At 54.8% G+C, this 18109-nt stretch overlaps 4 protein-coding genes across 4 annotated transcripts; 2 read left to right on the forward strand and 2 right to left on the reverse strand.

Moving 5' to 3' along the window:
* Positions 1-4724: 4724 nt before the first annotated feature.
* CTHT_0020080 (uncharacterized protein) lies at positions 4725-5796 on the forward strand (the record flags this gene model as incomplete). The annotated part of the gene is made up of 3 exons (XM_006692425.1): positions 4725-5268; positions 5342-5476; positions 5528-5796. The coding sequence occupies 3 exons, from the start codon at positions 4725-4727 to the stop codon at positions 5794-5796; spliced, it is 948 nt and encodes a 315-aa protein (XP_006692488.1).
* A 126-nt stretch (positions 5797-5922) lies between these two features.
* CTHT_0020090 (uncharacterized protein) lies at positions 5923-7224 on the reverse strand (the record flags this gene model as incomplete). The annotated part of the gene is made up of 2 exons (XM_006692426.1): positions 5923-7077; positions 7135-7224. The coding sequence occupies 2 exons, from the start codon at positions 7222-7224 to the stop codon at positions 5923-5925; spliced, it is 1245 nt and encodes a 414-aa protein (XP_006692489.1).
* A 725-nt stretch (positions 7225-7949) lies between these two features.
* Positions 7950-11343, forward strand: CTHT_0020100 (uncharacterized protein; the record flags this gene model as incomplete). The annotated part of the gene is made up of 8 exons (XM_006692427.1): positions 7950-8040; positions 8118-8285; positions 8351-8683; positions 8745-8871; positions 9010-9051; positions 9115-9187; positions 9237-9282; positions 9332-11343. 8 exons carry the CDS (start codon positions 7950-7952, stop codon positions 11341-11343), a joined length of 2892 nt encoding a protein of 963 aa, XP_006692490.1.
* Positions 11344-11718: 375 nt separating this feature from the next.
* On the reverse strand, positions 11719-18065 carry CTHT_0020110 (anaphase-promoting complex-like protein; the record flags this gene model as incomplete). The annotated part of the gene is made up of 3 exons (XM_006692428.1): positions 11719-14601; positions 14650-15110; positions 15158-18065. The coding sequence occupies 3 exons, from the start codon at positions 18063-18065 to the stop codon at positions 11719-11721; spliced, it is 6252 nt and encodes a 2083-aa protein (XP_006692491.1).
* Between the last annotated feature and the right edge of the window lie 44 nt (positions 18066-18109).

Genomic DNA, 18109 nt, shown 5'->3' on the forward strand with positions numbered 1-18109 from the left:
GGCAGGCGTGCAGGGACAAGGATACGTGACTGTGGGCAATGGAGAGAGTACTTTTGGATAGGGACGTGGACATGTAGAAGCCCATCAGCCCTGTCTGCGATGGATGGCCGACAGCGACACAAGATCGAACTGGGACCAGGAGCAGCAGCAAACAACACGACTGGACTGCCAGAAGCTTGAATAATCGCTGGACACTGAATGCCCAGACTGAGATATAATGCATTAAGCGCAATCCCAGTTCAGAGTCTAGCCGGCGTCCTGGGCGCAAGACGCCCTCAACCCGCGCCCAGGCTGACCTCGATCGCGAGTGTGGAGGCGGACGGGCTGGGGAATGAATCTCGAAAACAAAAACCACGACCCAGCCTTGCACCGAAAAGAAGCCCGGAGTCCCGGAGTCGCAGACTCCTGCACTCCTACTCCTGGGCTCCCGGCCGCTGGGCGACGGGGATGCCATCGGCCGCGTGGACCAACGCCCGCCGCTCGCAAAATTTTCGCAAGCACGTTCCCGGCGTCGCCACTCTCCGGCCAGTGATCAGTGCCCGCACAGTCCCGGTGCCATCGAGGCCATGGACGACGGCTCCGACGCCGACTCAATCCATCGCAAGGCTGCACTCGCAGGGCTCTCCAATCGCTTGGCTGTTCGGGGTGGATAAGGGAGGGGGGGAAAGCAAAGGAAAGGGCAGGTCTTACCTCTCTGTTACCGTTCGGCGGCTGCGGAGGCGGGCGCGCGTGTTGCCTGTGCCTGGTGCCTGTTGCTTGCTTGTCGGATTCCACTGTCCAGTCCAGTCTTTCTGCGACAGAGCGCCCGAGTGATTCTTTCACCCTGCCCAAACAATGCGACCAAGAACAGCCTAGCGCGGTGGGGCTGTGATGCCACCCATTTAGCCAATCAGCGCATCGATATGTCGATGCATTCTGATAGGCCTGATTGTCGACTCTTTTCCTCCGCGACTTTGATCTGTCTGGCGCTGGGCAGCTGGACCAGAGGCCGAGTTTGAGACTGCTATGTAAGGCCACGAGGAAAAGACCAGCAAACTCACTGTAGATGGGATAACTATGGCAGAAAGTGCCATACTGCTACGCCTGGCGTCGTTTATAAAAGGTCGGCTGTCGTTCTGCGCGGTTTCATGGACGCTTTTGACCAGTAACCCAGATGAAAAAGATGCCTGCTTTCTCATCCACGTCCTCGTCCAAGTGAGGGTTGATGGATGACTGAGCTGCTTCTGTGACAGATGCCATCATGTCGAAAACTGCTGCTTTGTCGAACGGTAATCCGCCGTAGAGATCGGAACTCGCTGGACTTCTGAATCATCGCCATTCAAAACATTGTGCTGCCTTTTCAGACGGATATATTTTCAGATTTTGTCTCTTGACCGCCCGGGCAAGAGCCCCGCTGCTTGATGAACACTGCATTGGAGCACCATACATTGCTCATCAGACATGACATGCTGGGATCACAGTGTGTTCCTCCGCAGACATCGAGACGAAAAAAAAAAAGCTCTGTCCAGACAGCAGAAAACAATGAGAGAGAAAAGGAGCAATCACAATTCCCGAGAATCAAGAGCAAATTTAACGCGAAAAGGCCCTTTCCCCTCGATCGCCGGGGGCGTCTGGGTCTGGGCTGACGAGCGTTGTCATCTGGGGAACCGGGTCCGTCCCACATGGCTTGCCGAGCGTGGTGGGGATCCCGGTCACCCTCACCACCCACCCGCAGGGAAACCATCATGACCCAAATGCCGTCGCTCGTCGCTGGCGAATGAGCGGGGACAGACGACGCCGTCAAAAGCTGAGTTGTTGACGAATCTGTCACAATCTCCATCCAGCTCGCAGCAATGACGCGCTTTTTTCGCTAACGATGAATCAAATCTTAAGATTCCTGCTGTCAGGGGCAGCCTGCATCCAACTGTCATCTGGGAAACTGTCGTGTCCCTGCCGTCAGGGCAGTAAGGTGACCTGCCGAGCGATAACGGGCACCACGTCACGGTCCACCCGGCGCCACAACAGTGCAATAATCTCGATCAAAGCTGTCGAAATGCAAGAGATTATGAACGCAGGATGTCAGACAGAGCAAAAATGCAGAGGGACAGAAGGGGAAACGTGGGCAGTTGGATTTTTAAATGTCGACAGCCCTCCAACACCAAAGTCACTCTGACAAGCCAGGCAATAAAATTTCTCCGGCCAGCAAAAAACCAAAAAAAAAAAAACCATTCGATCCATCCACTCATCAATGTTCTGTCCACTGGCCGCTGCGCTGCGTTTTCGTGCCTGCCACCGACCCAGCAAACCCAAAATGCTTTGGTGCGCTTTTCTCACCTCAGGTCCCACTGTCCCTGTGCATCGTGACCATCGTGACCGTCATCCTTGGAAGAGTGCAGATCCTATTGATCAAGACTCGATCCACGAGGCCGAATGTCTGGGATTTAACCATCCGAGGACCTTCTCCTCATCGCTTCATCTCGCATCCGACTGATCCCTTAGCCCTTCTTCGAAAGAAATCGGGTTTTCTTTTTTCGCCCAGAGCCTCTCCCGTCCCTCAATGTCGGATCCAGCGCATTATCCTGCAGACGCATCAATGGAAATGGTAAGATGATAGCAGGCTGGTGAAAGAATACTTGCGTGTGACAAAGCTTGTCTTCCTTTGGGCTTTGCTCTTCCCTCTCTCCTCGTCTGTCTCCCCAACCCATACACACATAAACCCCTCCTCGGGCACCATTGACCGCAGAACGAAGCCGAATGATGATCAAGAATCCAAGCTGGTTGTACTAGCCCAGGAGGGACTCAACAGACACACTGATGATGCTACCTTTACAGCAAGAATGTGAAGTGCTGGCTCCGTGGTCCCTTTTACCTTGTTCCGCGCTCACGTTCCACGCGGCTGTTGGGCGGGGAATGCAGGTTCCGCGGTTAACAAGCCATCATCAAAAGCCTTACTCCAACTTCATAACTCCCAGGCCTGCAGCAAAGCTCGTACTTTGCTGATATATAGTGTCCTTTGCAATCCCATGAAAACAGTCATCAAATTGATCTCTTGCCAAATAATCTCTTAGTTCTTTTCTTCAAAGCCAAATTTATGGTCATATTCAGGAGCCTCACCACCACCCAATCGTGACCCTGGTAACAAACTTGGGGGGTACACTAAGAGTTTAACCGCTTTCGGAACAAGTCACCCCGCCTTGCAGCCTGATCCAAAGGCAGAACGTCACATCCCAGAAAGTGCCTATAGACGTGGTGAATCTTGTCCTCTGTTCACTTTATAATTGAGCCGAGTGACTTCAATCGTGACAGCTGCAGCAATAGACCTCCCAAGTTTTCGTCATGATGTGCTGGTTATAGCAGTTGATAGAGCTCCAAGTTCCTTTGAAGTTATCAGGGTTAGGGTTAACATCAGACCATCCAGCCTCCAGAGCGCATCTGCAACAGTGGAACTCTCTAAACCTTACTCTGGCGATGCTACTCTATCTGCCTTCCCAAACAGACAATATGTGTTATAGAGATTTATCGTATAATACACTGAATATGTTTTTCCGGGTGTGATCTGAAACTGGAGTTGATGAAGTTGCTTGGCTCCCTAAAACACAACATTATTATCACAAGTTGCCTTAGAACTCTCATGTTCGAGAGATGCGACCTTTTGACCAAAAGGTCCAGTTGAGGAGGAGTCTGTTCTGGTTTCTTTCACATCCCATGACCTCGTGAACATGCCTGCCGCTCAAAGTAAACATTAGTGCATAACAAAATGCAAGATAGGTAACCCAACGTTCTGCCATGCATGTCAGCCCACACGTAAAGCAGATTCTCTGGAGTGCCATAATTTGTATGTTGAAGCTAAAAATCATGTAAGATATTTCTCAGATGATTTATCTTTACTTGAAAAGTGCTGTTATCATGAAGTCAAATCACAACTGCAAGTTCATTTGTGTGGAAGTCTGAACAAATTAAAGTATTTCTCACAACTTGAACGCCAGCAAAACTGAAGTTGGATTCATCAATGGCGCCAGCCAGGCTAAGCATGCAATTCCCCCAAAGTATAGAAATCGAAATATCCATTAGATACTTTTGCATTTGAATTTCTCATATGGTCTGTATTGTTTGTCACCTGTAGCTATCGTTCCCAACTGAGCTACTCAGCAAGTTCAAAATGACGAATGAGCCGTGGCTGACGGGTTACTTGACATGTTAACACATATATAGACTGCCAATCAAGCCGATTATCTTGACCATGTCGCCTGGAGAGAGACATCTCTTTCAGTCATATTCGAACCGTTACAGCTTGTTGTCAACAAGAGGGGATAGTAATGAGCGTACGTGTGCAGATAGGTTTCGTGTCTAGTTGTCAGCTGTCGCTTTCTCTTGGACAGACTTTCAAGGATTACCAAAAGACACAACCTCAGCTTTTGGCAACAAACAAGCACATTGAGTTCAGAACAAGACCTAAGATCCCTCCCGAGGTATTAGTTTTAAACTAAAAGAGGGAGCAATCAATCCACGATTTCAAGACAATCTGAACTAGCTCAGTTTTAGAGTTGCACAGTGCCCACGACTATGACCACACTGTCCCCTACAAACCCTGGCCTACTTTCTCAATCAGCAAACAAACTTGACATAGCACTCCCTTCTCATGCTCACAATTAGACGTGTTGTCACGCGCCCACTTGCTTCATTTCCTCCAAATAAACTGTCATTCTGCTTCACCAGCAATCAGTGCTTTCATCCATACCACATCAATGCCCAGGGACAAAACTCGCGACCCAGCTCCGCCGCGTCGTTCACTGCGGTTGCGGTCGGCGAATATGTCGAAGGAGGATGAAGATGAGACAGCGAAGAAGACAAGTGTGAAGAATGTGGCTAAGCCAACTTCAGCTACATCGAAGGCAGCTGGGAAGGCTGCAAAGGCGAAGGCGGAGGAGACTGTGTCCGAGGAAAAGTCTTCACCTGGAGTTAAGACGGAGAAGGAGACTAAGAAACGGCCCGCCGAGGAGAGTGAAGAACCGGCGCCAGCACCCAAGGCGAAAAGGAGCCGGTGCAAGAAGGCTATGGCTGCTGCTAAAGCTGCGTCTGTAGCTGAGACTAAGGAGCAGCCGTCGGAAGACAAGAAGGCAGACATTTCTACAATAATCAGACCCTCATCATCCTCAGATAGCACAGAAAGCGGTGAAAGGAATTACTGGCTCATGAAGGCCGAGCCCGAGACTCGTTTAGAGAACGGAGTGGACGTCAAATTTTCGATCGACGACCTAGCAGCGAGGACAGAGCCAGAGCCGTGGGATGGTAAAGAGCCTAATTTTTTTTTCTTTCTTGTTCATTTCAAAGTGTCTACCTATATCCTAACGTGCAAAATCAGGCATCCGCAACTACGCCGCCCGCAACAACCTCCGCGCCATGAAAAAGGGCGATCTTGCTTTCTTCTACCACTCCAACTGCAAGGAACCCGGCATCGTTGGTACAATGGAAATTGTGCAAGAGCACTCGCCCGATTGTAAGCCTTCCCTCTCGCTATCCCTTCTCCACTCACTAACAAACCATGCAGTATCCGCCCACGACCCCAAAGCCCCCTACTACGATCCTTCCTCGGACCCAGCCAATCCCAAATGGAGTGTCGTGCATGTCAAGTTCCGCAGTAAATTCTCGGTCCCCATCGGGCTGAAGGAGCTGCGGGACCTGGGAAAGCCGGGTGGCCCTCTCGAACACATGCAGTTGCTGCGTCAGGGGAGGCTGAGCGTGAGCAAAGTGTCGAAGGCAGAATGGGACTTCTTGATGAACTTGGCGGAAGAGAAGGCGAAAGCGGTAGCGAAATGATGTGAAAGATGCAACAGGTTATGGATGGATGGAATCCCTGGGATAGTGGACGAGATTGTAATGGTAATTGTAATTAAGTTCATTAAATCATTATCATAGATTTTGACCCTCTTTGCAGCCAAACGATCAGCTGGGCGACTCCTCCAGCGAGCGCTTGGTGTGCTCCAATACGGTGCGGATGGCAGCATCCAGCTTCTCAATTGCAAGAATACCATCCATCCAGGCGACCATCTTCGTCGCCAGCGCCTTCCTATCGGTCGTGCTCTGCAGCGCGGCCTTGAGGCGGGCAAGCGACTCGCGTAGGGCCTTAGGGAACGCCGGCGTAAGCACATCGACGCCGACAAGCGGCTGGCGGATGTGCACGCTCCAGGTGCACGGGTGGTTGGGGAAGAGCTCCTGCATGGTGGTGACCACATGAGAGATGATCCGCTCGTGGCAGGAGAGATGTCCAAACTTGGCGAACACGTCGAAGAACTTCTCGGCGGCGGCAGGGCCCCAGAAGGGCTGCTTCCGGGCGACGTCGAAAACGGCGATGGGAATTGCGCCGCTGAGAGCGGGGCTCTGCTCGAGCTTCTTGGTCTGCTCGGCGTCGAAGACTGGCTTGGCAGCCTTCTTGGTGCCGTCGGTGCCCTCGGCGTCCGGATCGGGCAGGATAAGCCCGTCCTCGTCGCCGCTGTCGTCCTCGGTGTCCTCCCCAATCGGGATGATGTCGCCCTCTTCCTGACCCTCGGTAGCCTTGATGGCTTCGAGAGCATTGACACCTTTTCTCACACCCTGCCCTTGCTTCTTGGCTTCCATGCGCGCAAGCCAGTCCATCTCGCAGCGGGCATACTCCAGCCAGAGCGTCGGCTCGCGCGTGCAGAAACGGCAACCACGCAGGAAGTGGGCGCGCGCACGCTGCATATCGCCGTTCTGAGCTGCGCGACGACCGGCGAGTGTCCAAAGCGAGGCGTTCATCGGGTGAAGGCGCAGAGCGCGGGTCATGATACGGCGCCAGCGCTTTGTCGCTTTCACCTGGGCGGCGAATTCAAGGTAGGCGAGCCATAACTCGATGCTTCCAGGATGCTTGAGAACTGCGCGCTCGAAGATGCCGAAGGTGCGAGCTTGGCTGGCGTGAGAGGTGACGGAGCGGATGTTGAGACGGGCGCAGCGTTTCGCACGTAAGCGATCTAGCGAGCGTTCCCAGTTGACGTAGTTGAGGAAATCGGTCGGCTTGGTGCCGGGGGCGAGCACAAGATGTTCGAAATCGGACCGTTTGGCTACGAGGTTGCGAATTTCGTCCTGGTGTCGTTAGTTTAGGGTCGAGGTGCTGGATTGGGGGAAGTGTAGGAGTCCTACTTTGGTGAAGATCTCCTTCTCCTCCCACTCGCGCAGCTCGGGAGCCGCCCGTTCGAGATAAAACCGCGCCTTATCTGCTACCCAGGCCATGCTTGCGTTGATACGGCCTCAGTTAGGGCATGTGGACTGGTGTGATGAGGTTGGCCGATTGCAACTGGACGAGGTCGCTTATGAACTTGTTTCTGCAATGGAGCATCCTCAACTTTTTAGTGGGGCTCTCATGAGGTCGAATTCTGCCGTATTCACCGCCCGCGCACGAGCCATCAGGCCACGTTTGGGCTGCTGACGGCAGCGGCGCATCCCTGATAGCCTCAGGCCAGCGAGGTCTTGGGCCCCACAACGCTGCGACCCCGGTGCGGGCTTCGGCAGGGATTGGAGCGTTGTGCGGTTCTGGGCGCGTATTGTCTTCTCGATCGCCAATTGGTCGAATGTCAATGTGGACGCTCTGCTGTGAAAGATGTGAGTGGCTCTCACGGCGGCACCGGGATTCCGACAGCACCGACGTCTCCGTTTCAACGCCCGCGCTAAGTTTCGCGTCCCATTACCAATTGTTTTCTTTCCTCCCACCTGGGTCCTGAGATACCTTCGCACCACCACCCTTTTGTCGTCTTCTTGACGCTCGTTCGTCTTGTTGTCCTATTATCTGGTGACACTCATTTCTGTAGGCGTGGGCAGCCAGCACTTCTTTTCCTCGGAGCTGTCTGATATGTCTTGCCATCGATCTCTTTCCTAGTTCGACCTAACCCTGGCGCCATCTCTTGTGATTTTTGTCTGGTCTTGAACATCCTCGACAACTCGCTAGCTACGCTTCGACCATGGCGTCCCGATATAAGGACAAGGACGCCGGCGCTGTGCTCTCGTTCAGCGGCCAATGGGTCAGCTGGTCGCACACAGCCTTTGCCTACCGTGTGTCCCCTCGCTCCCTCTGTGCCTACGACCGATCAGCAAGCTTCGATGGAGACTGACAGCAACATCTTTCCCAGTTGCATTTCTGAGCGCTCTCATCATTGGCTGCTCTTTGCACTACCACAAGATTGTTCAGAATGAGTGGTATGGCTACCCCCAGGAGTGGTTCCCCTCAGTGTCTGCCACTATCGGCGACCGTTATCCCGAGCGCTCCATCTTCATGATCGCGATCGCCATCACTTCCGGTATGTCCGGCTTGCGCCAGACCTTTATGAAGCTCCGCTTGGGGAGGCTTTCGCTGACAGCCCAGGCCCGCGCTTTGCTCTCGTTGGCCTCTGGTACCTGCTTACCGCGAAGCCGGGCCACACTCTTCCCAAGGCTGTCGCCATCTCGGGCCTTATCCGTACCTTGACGTGTGGTGGCTGGACCTATATCACGTCGACCGATGACCACGACTGGCACGACATCTTGATGATCTCATACATCATATTCACCCTTCCCTGGACGACCGGCTGTATCCTGCTGAGCCCGCCCAACGCAAAGGCGATCAAGTACCGCAAGTACATTGCCGGTGCCTTCTTCGGCACTCTCGTGCCCCTGATATACTTCTTCATCCAGCACAAGGTTCACCGTGTGCCGGGAGGTAGGAGCTCTTTGTTTGTTTGCGCAAGCTGTTTGAGGAAAAACCCCTGCTGACAGCGCAGCCTACACCATCTACGCCTTCTTCGAGTGGTCGCTGATTGTTCTGGACGTCGCCTTCGACGCCGTCACCGCGCTGGACTTTGATACGTTCGAGCTGGTTGTCAAGGATGTCAAGGGCATGAGCAAGGGGTACGTGCAATGGCTTCCTAGATAGCCGCCCCTGGACCCTGGGTTCTGCGTCGCGCATTTTGTGGGCCAGGACTTGTATCTATCCGTATCTGCAAACGAGAGATGATGTCATGTTCTAAAAAACCCGGGTCTCCATAGTTCGAACAACTCGTCTGTGCCCGCTGCCGTGCTCGAGAAGGAGTAAGCGCAACCCCCATATATCATCATTTGCGCCGGTCAACTGATGGCTAACCCCCTTTCCAGAAAGGAGAAGCCCGTCTTCGTCGGCTTTCGCCTGAGCGATGCCCTCGACATTGCCGCTGATGTGTACCATGGGGTAGGTGTTCCTCAGCTGGTTGAAAACTGGGCGTTGCTAATAGTTCCAGTTCGTCTTCTGGAGCGTCCTGACCAGCTTGGGTCTGGTCATTTGGTGTAAGTTCTTCCGTAAACTCCTCGCTGGGCTCATGCTCATTCTTTCCAGACTTCCCCCTCTGGCACATGGGCATCTCCGGCTACGAGGCCCTTGTCTTGACGACCATTACCCCCGCCTTCCTTGGTATCAAGATGTTTCGTTCACTTGTTGTCCAGAATCAGCGCTTCTTCCACCTTCTCGCCCTGTCTGGCCTCGCGGCTTATCTCGTCAAGGACCCTGTCTACAGGCTCTTCACCGTCGGCTTTGGCGTCGCTACCGGCTGCCTTGCCTGGGTCGCTACGCTGCTGGCAGACTCGGCTCAGCCTGCTCGGCTCGAGACGCGCATTCTGGCCTGGACCATTGGCCTGATCATGTCGTCTGTCGCCAAGTTTGCCTGGCACACGAACAACCCCGTCTGGCCCATCATGCACGCGGCCAATGGAGGCTGGAATGGCACCGGCCTGGTTTTCGGCATTCTTGCTGCTCTGCGCTTCACTCGCCGTGCGCCCTTGAGCGGCGGCGATGCTCCCCAGGAGAAGAACGGCTCGTCCCTGCTCTCTGCCCTGAGCATTGGCGGCCTGTTTTTCGGTCTGCACTCACTGCTTTCCGACACCAGCACCATGATCTCATGGGTTTGGGACGGCTATCCGGTCCGCGGCCCTGTCGCTAACGTCCATGGCTGGTATACCATTATTGCCATGACCATTGGCGTTGCTATTGGTGTTCTCCGGCCTGATCTTGTCACGTCGTGGACTGCTTATGGCGTGGCTTGCGTTGGCGCCGCCATCCTGACCATCTACCCTCACTGGTTTGGCTACTATGGCGGCTTGACCCTAGCCATGTATTTGATGGCTGTCGCGTTCCCCTTGATTAGCAGCGCCGCCAAGAAGAACGTCGCTGTCACCTTCGGCCTCGGCTTCATGATCTACAACCTCCTGGTGCTCTTCCATGTCTGGGTCGTGGCCTATGCCTTTGTGCCTGGCGGCCCTCTTGTGCGCGAACATACCGACTGGATCATGATTACCATGATGCTGTCCATCGGCGCCGGTGTTTTCGATCTCATCTCTCAACAAGCCCGGTCTGGCCGTAAGACTGTTAAGGCCTCTGATCGCACGCGCCCCAGTGCCACGGGCCATCGCCGCTACCATGCCGGTGTGCTCGGTTTCCTGCACCTCTTCTTCCTCCTCGCCAACGTGCGCCGTTTCCCCTCGAATGACTACAAGCCTCACCATGCCAACGACCGTCTCATCACCGCCGGTATCTGGACCATTCACTTTTACCTCGACAACGACATGTGGTCGTCCGAGTACCGCATGCGCGACCTGATCAAAGAGCTTGAGATCGACGTCATCGGCCTCCTCGAGTCTGACACCCAGCGCATCATCATGGGCAACCGCGACACTTCCCAATTCCTGGCCGAAGACCTTGGCATGTATGTCGACTACGGTCCGGGCCCGAACAAGCACACCTGGGGTGCCGCCCTCCTCTCCAAGTTCCCCATCCTCAACTCGACCCACCACCTGCTCCCCTCCCCCGTCGGCGAGCTCGCCCCCGCAATCCACGCCACGCTCGACGTGTACGGTACCCTGGTCGACGTCTTCGTCTTCCACTCCGGCCAGGAAGAAGACCCTGAAGACCGCCGTCTCCAGTCAGAGTATATGGCCAAACTGATGGGCTCCTCGCCCCGGCCCAGCATCCTCCTATCGTATCTGGTCACTCGCCCGCTCGAGGGCAACTACAACACCTATGTGTCCCAAACCTCCGGCATGAAGGACGTCGATCCGACCGACTGGGACCGCTGGTGCGAGTACATCCTGTACAAGGGCCTGCGTAGGACGGGATATGCCCGCATCAGCCGGAGTACCATTACCGATACGGAACTACAGGTGGCGAAGTTTGTGGTGCCGAGCAACGAGGAGGAGCAAGCCAAGGCTTGGGACGTGTCCGAGGAGTTACGGATGAGGCGAGTTGAGGAGCACGAGGTGCCAGAGGGTTGGAGGTTCCCGCAGATGTTTAGGGGTGAGGGTGTTAGGGGACATCGGTATCATGTTTTTGATGAGCCGAGGTATTATAATTATTGAGGGATGGGATGAGATATGATGGATGTGATGATGATTTGGGAGGTCTAGATGGCTTGGTTGGGAGGTGTAGGTGTTTGGATGCATAGGATGGGTGGTTCATTTGCTTCTTCTCAGGTCGGCGTACGGATTACGAGGCCGGCAGATCCTTCTTTTGTGGGCATACCTTTCCTTGATGTATTGCTGTGTACAGATACGTGTTAAGAATGATAATGCCGATAATGCGATGATATGTCATGTAATAGTCTTGAGTTTCGGTTGGACTTTGACCATTAAGAGAGTGAGCATACAACCAATCCCAAAGTCAATTGGTAGCATAGCTATGTGTCTACCTAGGCGTAATCATCTCATCTAACCGAACAACTCATGTCCTAGTTTTTACCAGCCCTCCCTTCCAGCGAGCCACATCCTCCCCTTCAACTCCTCAATCGCCCCATCACGCAACCACCACGACGGCTCTTCTTCCAGGGAGCCAACTCCGATACCAGCAGTACCAATTCTCTCGCCAGCCTTGTCCTGCTCCTCCTTAGCAGTCCCTTCTCCCGCACCCTGTTCCTCCCCGACGCCAATCGAAACCTTTTTCTTCCCCTTGCCCGCCGCGGTGCCTTTCTTCCCTCTTCCCTTTCCTTTTCCTTTGCCTTTCTCTCCCGCATCTTGCTCCGTTTGCTCAGCAGCCTGCTCAGAACTAGAGGAGGTAGCAGCCCTCCTAGCAGCCTCAACCTCTCTCTCTGCAGCAAACACGCCTCTCCGTTCAGCCCACTCAAACAACATCCTTAGCCCAACCAGCCTATCCCTGCTCCAGCCGTCTTCCAATCCCGAGCGTAGGACTAGCCTGGCATCAACAGCCGTGGTGGCCGCCTCGCTAGTCCCAGCAACATCAGGGGCACCAAAGCCGGCGGCGGAGGCGAACCCGAACCGATCCAGAACCACTGCACGCTCCGCACGGGAAAGGGATTGCAACGATGGTAGCGTAAAAAGCCATTCCAAAGGGTCCTTTCCCCCTTGTCCATAAGCGACCCCCCCTTCGGGGGTTGGATCCCCAACTGATGGGAGGGCCGTGTTGTCGCCAAGCGCGCGGAGCGTAGCAGCAAATGTGCCCTCGCTGGCTGGTCTGCGGCGGAGGTAGACGGTCTGGTTGTCGCGGAAGTCGGAGATGAGCTTGGGGCTGGAGGCAAAGTCGATAGTGAGGTCCCAGTAGCCGAGGGAGCGGGCGTCGGTTTCGACACGGAGGATATCGTCTAGCGGAGGGAGTAGACAAGGGGTCTGTTTGCGGATCGCTACGCTAGCAGCACCAGCTGCTGCTTCTGAGGTTTTCGGTTTGGGGTTTGCGAAGCCATGACTGCTATCTTCCTGTGCAGAAGCAGCGATGGCAGATTGTGATCCCCCTTTAAGATGTATGACGATAGGCACGTTGAGTGGTTCGCCAGTAGCAAAATCCTTGACGACCAGACACCTTGGCTCGGTTGCCAACACCCAAAAATGCCTGAACGCTTGCAGATGCGAGCGATTATCCTGCACACTCGTGGGGAACAGGGGATAGAACGCGATCAGCAGGGCTGCTACCGCAAGATCACCCGTCCCAAAGGTAGCAGTGCCACAGCCCAAGAACAGCGCTCCTATCGCCAAATGGGCTGCCATATGGCTGCCATATGTAGTGTTGGCGTCATCCCTTCCATGGAGAGCACGCAATCTTCTGAGCACGACAATATCCCCTGTACCAGCCATCACAGCTGCACACGAGAGTGCCACTACGTCCATACACATATTGGCATTGCTTCTCGCGAGCTCAGCGTCAAAGTTATCTACCGGCAGCCGGACGATGCGCATGAACTGGTCAAGGTAGTGCACGAGCAGGTCACGCACGCGCAGGTTGGCTGAACCAGCAAAGCGTAGGCCAAGGGAAAAGCATAACCCTGCGACGATGGAGAAGAATGGGAGGTCGCAGCTGGAGAGCTTAGTCACAGTAGTGAGTTGGTAGCGTGACTGGTAGGCTTGAGGCAGACGCTTGCGAATCCAGTCGAAGGTTGGGTCAACATCGTTCCAGACGATAAGATTTCGTGCAACTGTACGGAGCAGGAGGATGTCCGGGCGGACGTAGTCGAACTGCAACATCGTGTCGGGAATGTCGATCTTGCGAGCGACGATGTGGTCCTCAGACTTGAGGTAGATCAAGGCGATAGCGACAACGGCTCCAGCAGCCGAGCGGTCCAGAACATGGACCTTCTCGACCCCTTTGACTGCTGTTGCCAGAGTAAGCAGCTTCTCAGTCAGCTGCATATCTCTTAGACCCCTGAGATCACCACCCTTCCCAAGATTGATCAGCCCGAGGGCGAAGCCAGCGGCAAGGCGATAGCTTTCGTCACGGATATCGTCATCTTCCTCATCGACGTCGGTTGCTTCGATCTCCTTCAGAATGTTTTCGCTCATGCGGCGGTGCTGGCTGTTGCAGTACAGCAAACCGATGCCCATGATGCCAGTAGTTTGTGTATGCCGCGAGATGTTAAGCTCAGCCGAGCCAGCAGGCATCATGCGAGTGACATGGACTGACAAGAGTCTTGTGATAAGCGAGTCCATGGTGCCAATGTACGACGCAGCCAGACCAAGCAGCAGACCAATTGTGGTCATGGTGTGCTTGGGAGTCAGGTACTTGAAAGCAACCCACTTAGCAACACCCTTGAGGTGCCCATTGAGGCCAAGTGCAAGCAAGAACCCAGCATGACGGTTGCTAAGGTCCTGGCCAGGTTTGTTGAACAGGATCCACGAGGTGTCGATACCCTTGGCGTGCGGCGAGATGGCAAGACCACCAGCAACACCCTGGTGGAAGAAGGCCCAGTTGATCTTTTCCTCAGGGAACATGCTCTTGTCGACGCCGACCGTATTGTTAGCTGGCTTGACGACGCACGTGAGGTTGAAGCCCGGTATATGGTATTTTTGGGTCAGTAATGGGAAGCGCAGAGCAAAGTACAGCAGGCCCCGACCGGCGGGGATGGCCAGCGTGCTTGTCGCGGTAGTCGTGACAAGCTCCTTCTGGCGCTCTAGGTATTCGGCCTCCGTCCATTCGGGTCGAGGATCGAGTCGTACAACACGGTTCTTGATAGTTGACAGAAGATTACGTGCTTCGTTAAGGCGGCGGTCCTCACGAAAGAGCGACCGCACGACGGTTTGGCGCTCGACGTCTTCCGTTTCTTCGACGTGCTCGTGTAAGCCCAGCAGGTTTTGACAGAGCATGCGATAATCCCACTTGGCCACATGTGAAGGACCCTGAGTATGTTTAGCAAAGAGCCGACTAACATCTTGAGGTGGACTTACAGCAGGATCTGACAACGGTGCCTTGGTCGATTTCCTGGGTCTCAATACGGCACACATATCCGGTCTTCCAACCAACTTCAAGAGATCCTCTGGCCACGAGGGCGGCGGGCTTGGCTGACAGATCGAAATGACATCCTGCAGCGGCGTCAAGATTGCCTCAGGAAGCGTCTCAAGGATCTGAGGAGTAAAGCCACAATCATGCATGGCAACAACCACATCGAATCGGCTGCTAGTCGAGCCCAAACGGGCAAAGAAGCGTTGGAACATAAGCGTGCGTGGCGTCAGGCTTGACCAGAGCTTCCCTCGTAGGCGGCCACCAACAGTGTCCCGGGTTGCCGTGGCATAGAGTTGGGCTAGCGTCGGGAACTCGGGGCCACGGCCAGCTGTGAGGTGACCTTGGACCCAGGTAAGGACGCAGTATTCGGATGCAGGCTCGGGAAGGCCGGAAATGGCAGGATGAACTAGAGAGTTAGCTTGATTCCTGGTTAGATTCATGAACCATACTTACTTAGATCTTGAGCCGCGTTGACATCAGCCAGCGTGCTCAGAGCATACATCTCTTCGTATTTCTTCCAGCCAACCCATTTGAACAGTACGCATAACAAAGCCCTCACATCATTTGGCCCAGGAGACAGGTCCTCCGGAACCATGATATTGAGCTTCTGTTCCTCCATAAACAGATGAAGTGCCAACAGCATGCTGCATGCCATCGTCTCACGTGGGTTTCCGATCTGATTCAGAGCCGTGGGCAAGAACCCTTCAAACCCAAAAGCTTTTAGCCCACCATCAGATGCCATCCACCTTTTAGCCAGCCCAACATGCGTGGGGATAAACCCCTCCGAGAACCATCCCCCTGCACTGGGACCTGAGGGTTGCGGTGGAGGCTCAAGATCAAGAATCCATTGCCAGGCTCTTGACCTCATCCATCTAGGACATCCCATCGCTCCAGGTGCCTGACGCGCGAGCATAACATCCCACTCAGTCATAGTCGTAGATGAGGTCTCACCGCCGAGTGTTCGTAGCGAACTTTCACTATGATGGCTAAGCGCAAGGATGCTGGACAGGATCAGGATCACAGCAGCAGACCATTCCCTATTGACGAGAGGATACTCGTTTGGCTGGGGTGGGAGGGTATGCAGCCACTGCATGATATGGGCCCAGCCAGCCACTATCTTGTCGGCGTAAGAAGAAGGGAGGACACTGCGGCAGACGTCGAGGACTTTGCGGACCTGAGGATGTGTGGGCTGGAGCTGGATGCGGATGCGATGGTGGCGGCCATCGTGGTCGCGCAGGTCGACCTCTCCAGCCGTGTTTGTATGGCAGAGGGCATCAATTGCCTTGCTGCTGAGCTCTGTGGTTTTGGGAGTTGCTAGTTGACTGGCATATGAGACGGGGAATCCTAGAGGATTCGCATCGTCTAGTCTCAGATCGGGTAGATGAACGGTGGTGACCTTGCCCCATGGTGACTGAAGACTGAGCTCCCTGCCACCACGGTTGTCTTCCGACAGAATCATGATGGTCTCGTAGCCATCGCTGATCTTGCACGAGTCAACCACACTCTGGACCCTTCTAGGCTCGCCAGGCACGATGTGGATGCTTCTCGTCGGGGTTTGTTTCGAACTGTTCCGGCCCGAGGTGTGTTCCTCACGCTGCTCGAGGTACAGCGTCAGCAGCTGGAGCCGCTTGTCTACCGGGTCTTGGATGGCAATGAGCAGGACGGGTCGTCCCTGATCATCGGGAGCGGTCGATGGGCTAAGGAGGAAGAACACCTTAGCCTGCAACCGCGCAGGCTTGCTGGATAGCGAGTACCGTAGGTTGGTGCTCTCCATGTTGACGCTCTGGATCTTGGTGAATAGCATCTCTTGTTCGAGGCCGTCAAAGCCGTGGTCTTCCAAGCCCATGTTATGGAACGCCTCGAAGTCACCACCGGCCTTGAGCTCCTCCAGGAGATCGTCAATAGGCGGGTCTGGGGGGTGGTTGATGCTCCGGTTCAAGCTCGCACTGAAGCTCGGCCCACCGTATCCGCTGCTCAGTCGTCCCCGCTGACTGCCATGCGAGTCACCACGCCGACCGCCATGATGGGATGCATGGAGAGTTGGCTCGACAAAGCTCCCTCGATCCTGCGAAGCCGATAAGTCGGCGCGGGCCAGCAGGGAGCTCACGCGACGTGACTGCTTGCTGGTGGCCTCATTGTTTTTGTCCGGGTCCAGAGAGCTCAGGGCCTTGTCAAGGGCCTTATCACGGTCTTCTTCCTTGACTTTTGCTCCCTTCTTGGATTTTTTTCCGGGTAATGGGGCAGCACCAAAGCTCTCTCTCGTCGATTGGTGTAGAGGTGTGCTAGCGCCGCTGGCAAGGCCCGGAGCCATGGAGCTTCGCCGGCGGGATGGCTTCGGTTTGGACTTTTTTTGTTGCTTTACGAATGGGTCTTGCATTTCGAGGTACGACAACCTCCAGACTGTGTACGTGTTGGCCTCGCGATTGGCTGTGACGGCGAGGATGAGGTTGCTATTAGAACCCAATTCGGAAAATTGGGGCACACGGAGAGACTCGACATGCAAAATCTCCTCCGAAGGACTTAAAAAGTTAGGACTAGGGGAACGACCCCGTCTATGACTAGTCTTAGGGCGCTCGGGATGGGTGACAACCAAGCCGAGCTCCAGCAGCGGATCAGTTAGGCACACTAAGCGCGGCCAATGGCTATCAGGAGCCTCAACAACATGCTGCCACATATTCTCCAAGGTAAAGCTCAGCCGTAGGGGCAGGGTCTTGGGGTTACCAAGGCCCTCCGTCGAGAACTCGGCGAAGCTATGCCCCGAGTCCCGCGTGTAGCCAGCTGGCGGCAGTGGCGACACGAAAGAACTGGGGGTCACCTTTGGTAGACGCATGGACACCGATGCGCCGTCAGGACGCAGCTTGCGCTGGATGATGACGCCCCGGGGGGCAGCACATGCCGACTCAACCTCAAACGGCATATGCACGACATGGCTGGTGCCCGACAGAAAGTAGATATGCGCTTGGGTCTTGAGGAAGACAACGAGGGCACGACATAGTGGCGGAGGGGACCGTTTTGGTGTTGATGAGGGAGGTTTGCGGATAGGGCTACCGATGGTTTGGGCCGAGCTGGCCGTCGTCGTGATGCTGTCCTCAGAGCCAGGGAACCAGGCCAGCAGAGCTTGGGTTATGGGCTCCTTCTCAACATCAAAGCTGAAACTCTTACGGAATAGGCCGCCACGTGACCATAGCACGCATGTCGACGTCGTCAGCAGCTCATCCTCGTACTGGTGGCCGTCCTCAACGGTGATAATTGTTTCCCAGGTGTACAGGGACGGCGACGGATCGGGAGGAAGAATACCCTCGTCGATAGCGTGCTGCAGAGAAGCTGGCCGGTGCAGGCCGAGGGATGTGACGGAGGCCATGATGACTTTGAGCGTAATGTGTAATCGGGTTTATCGAGTCGTGC

This window comes from Thermochaetoides thermophila (genome assembly GCF_000221225.1).
Source record: "Thermochaetoides thermophila DSM 1495 unplaced genomic scaffold scf7180000011815, whole genome shotgun sequence".
Lineage (NCBI taxonomy): Eukaryota > Fungi > Ascomycota > Sordariomycetes > Sordariales > Chaetomiaceae > Thermochaetoides > Thermochaetoides thermophila.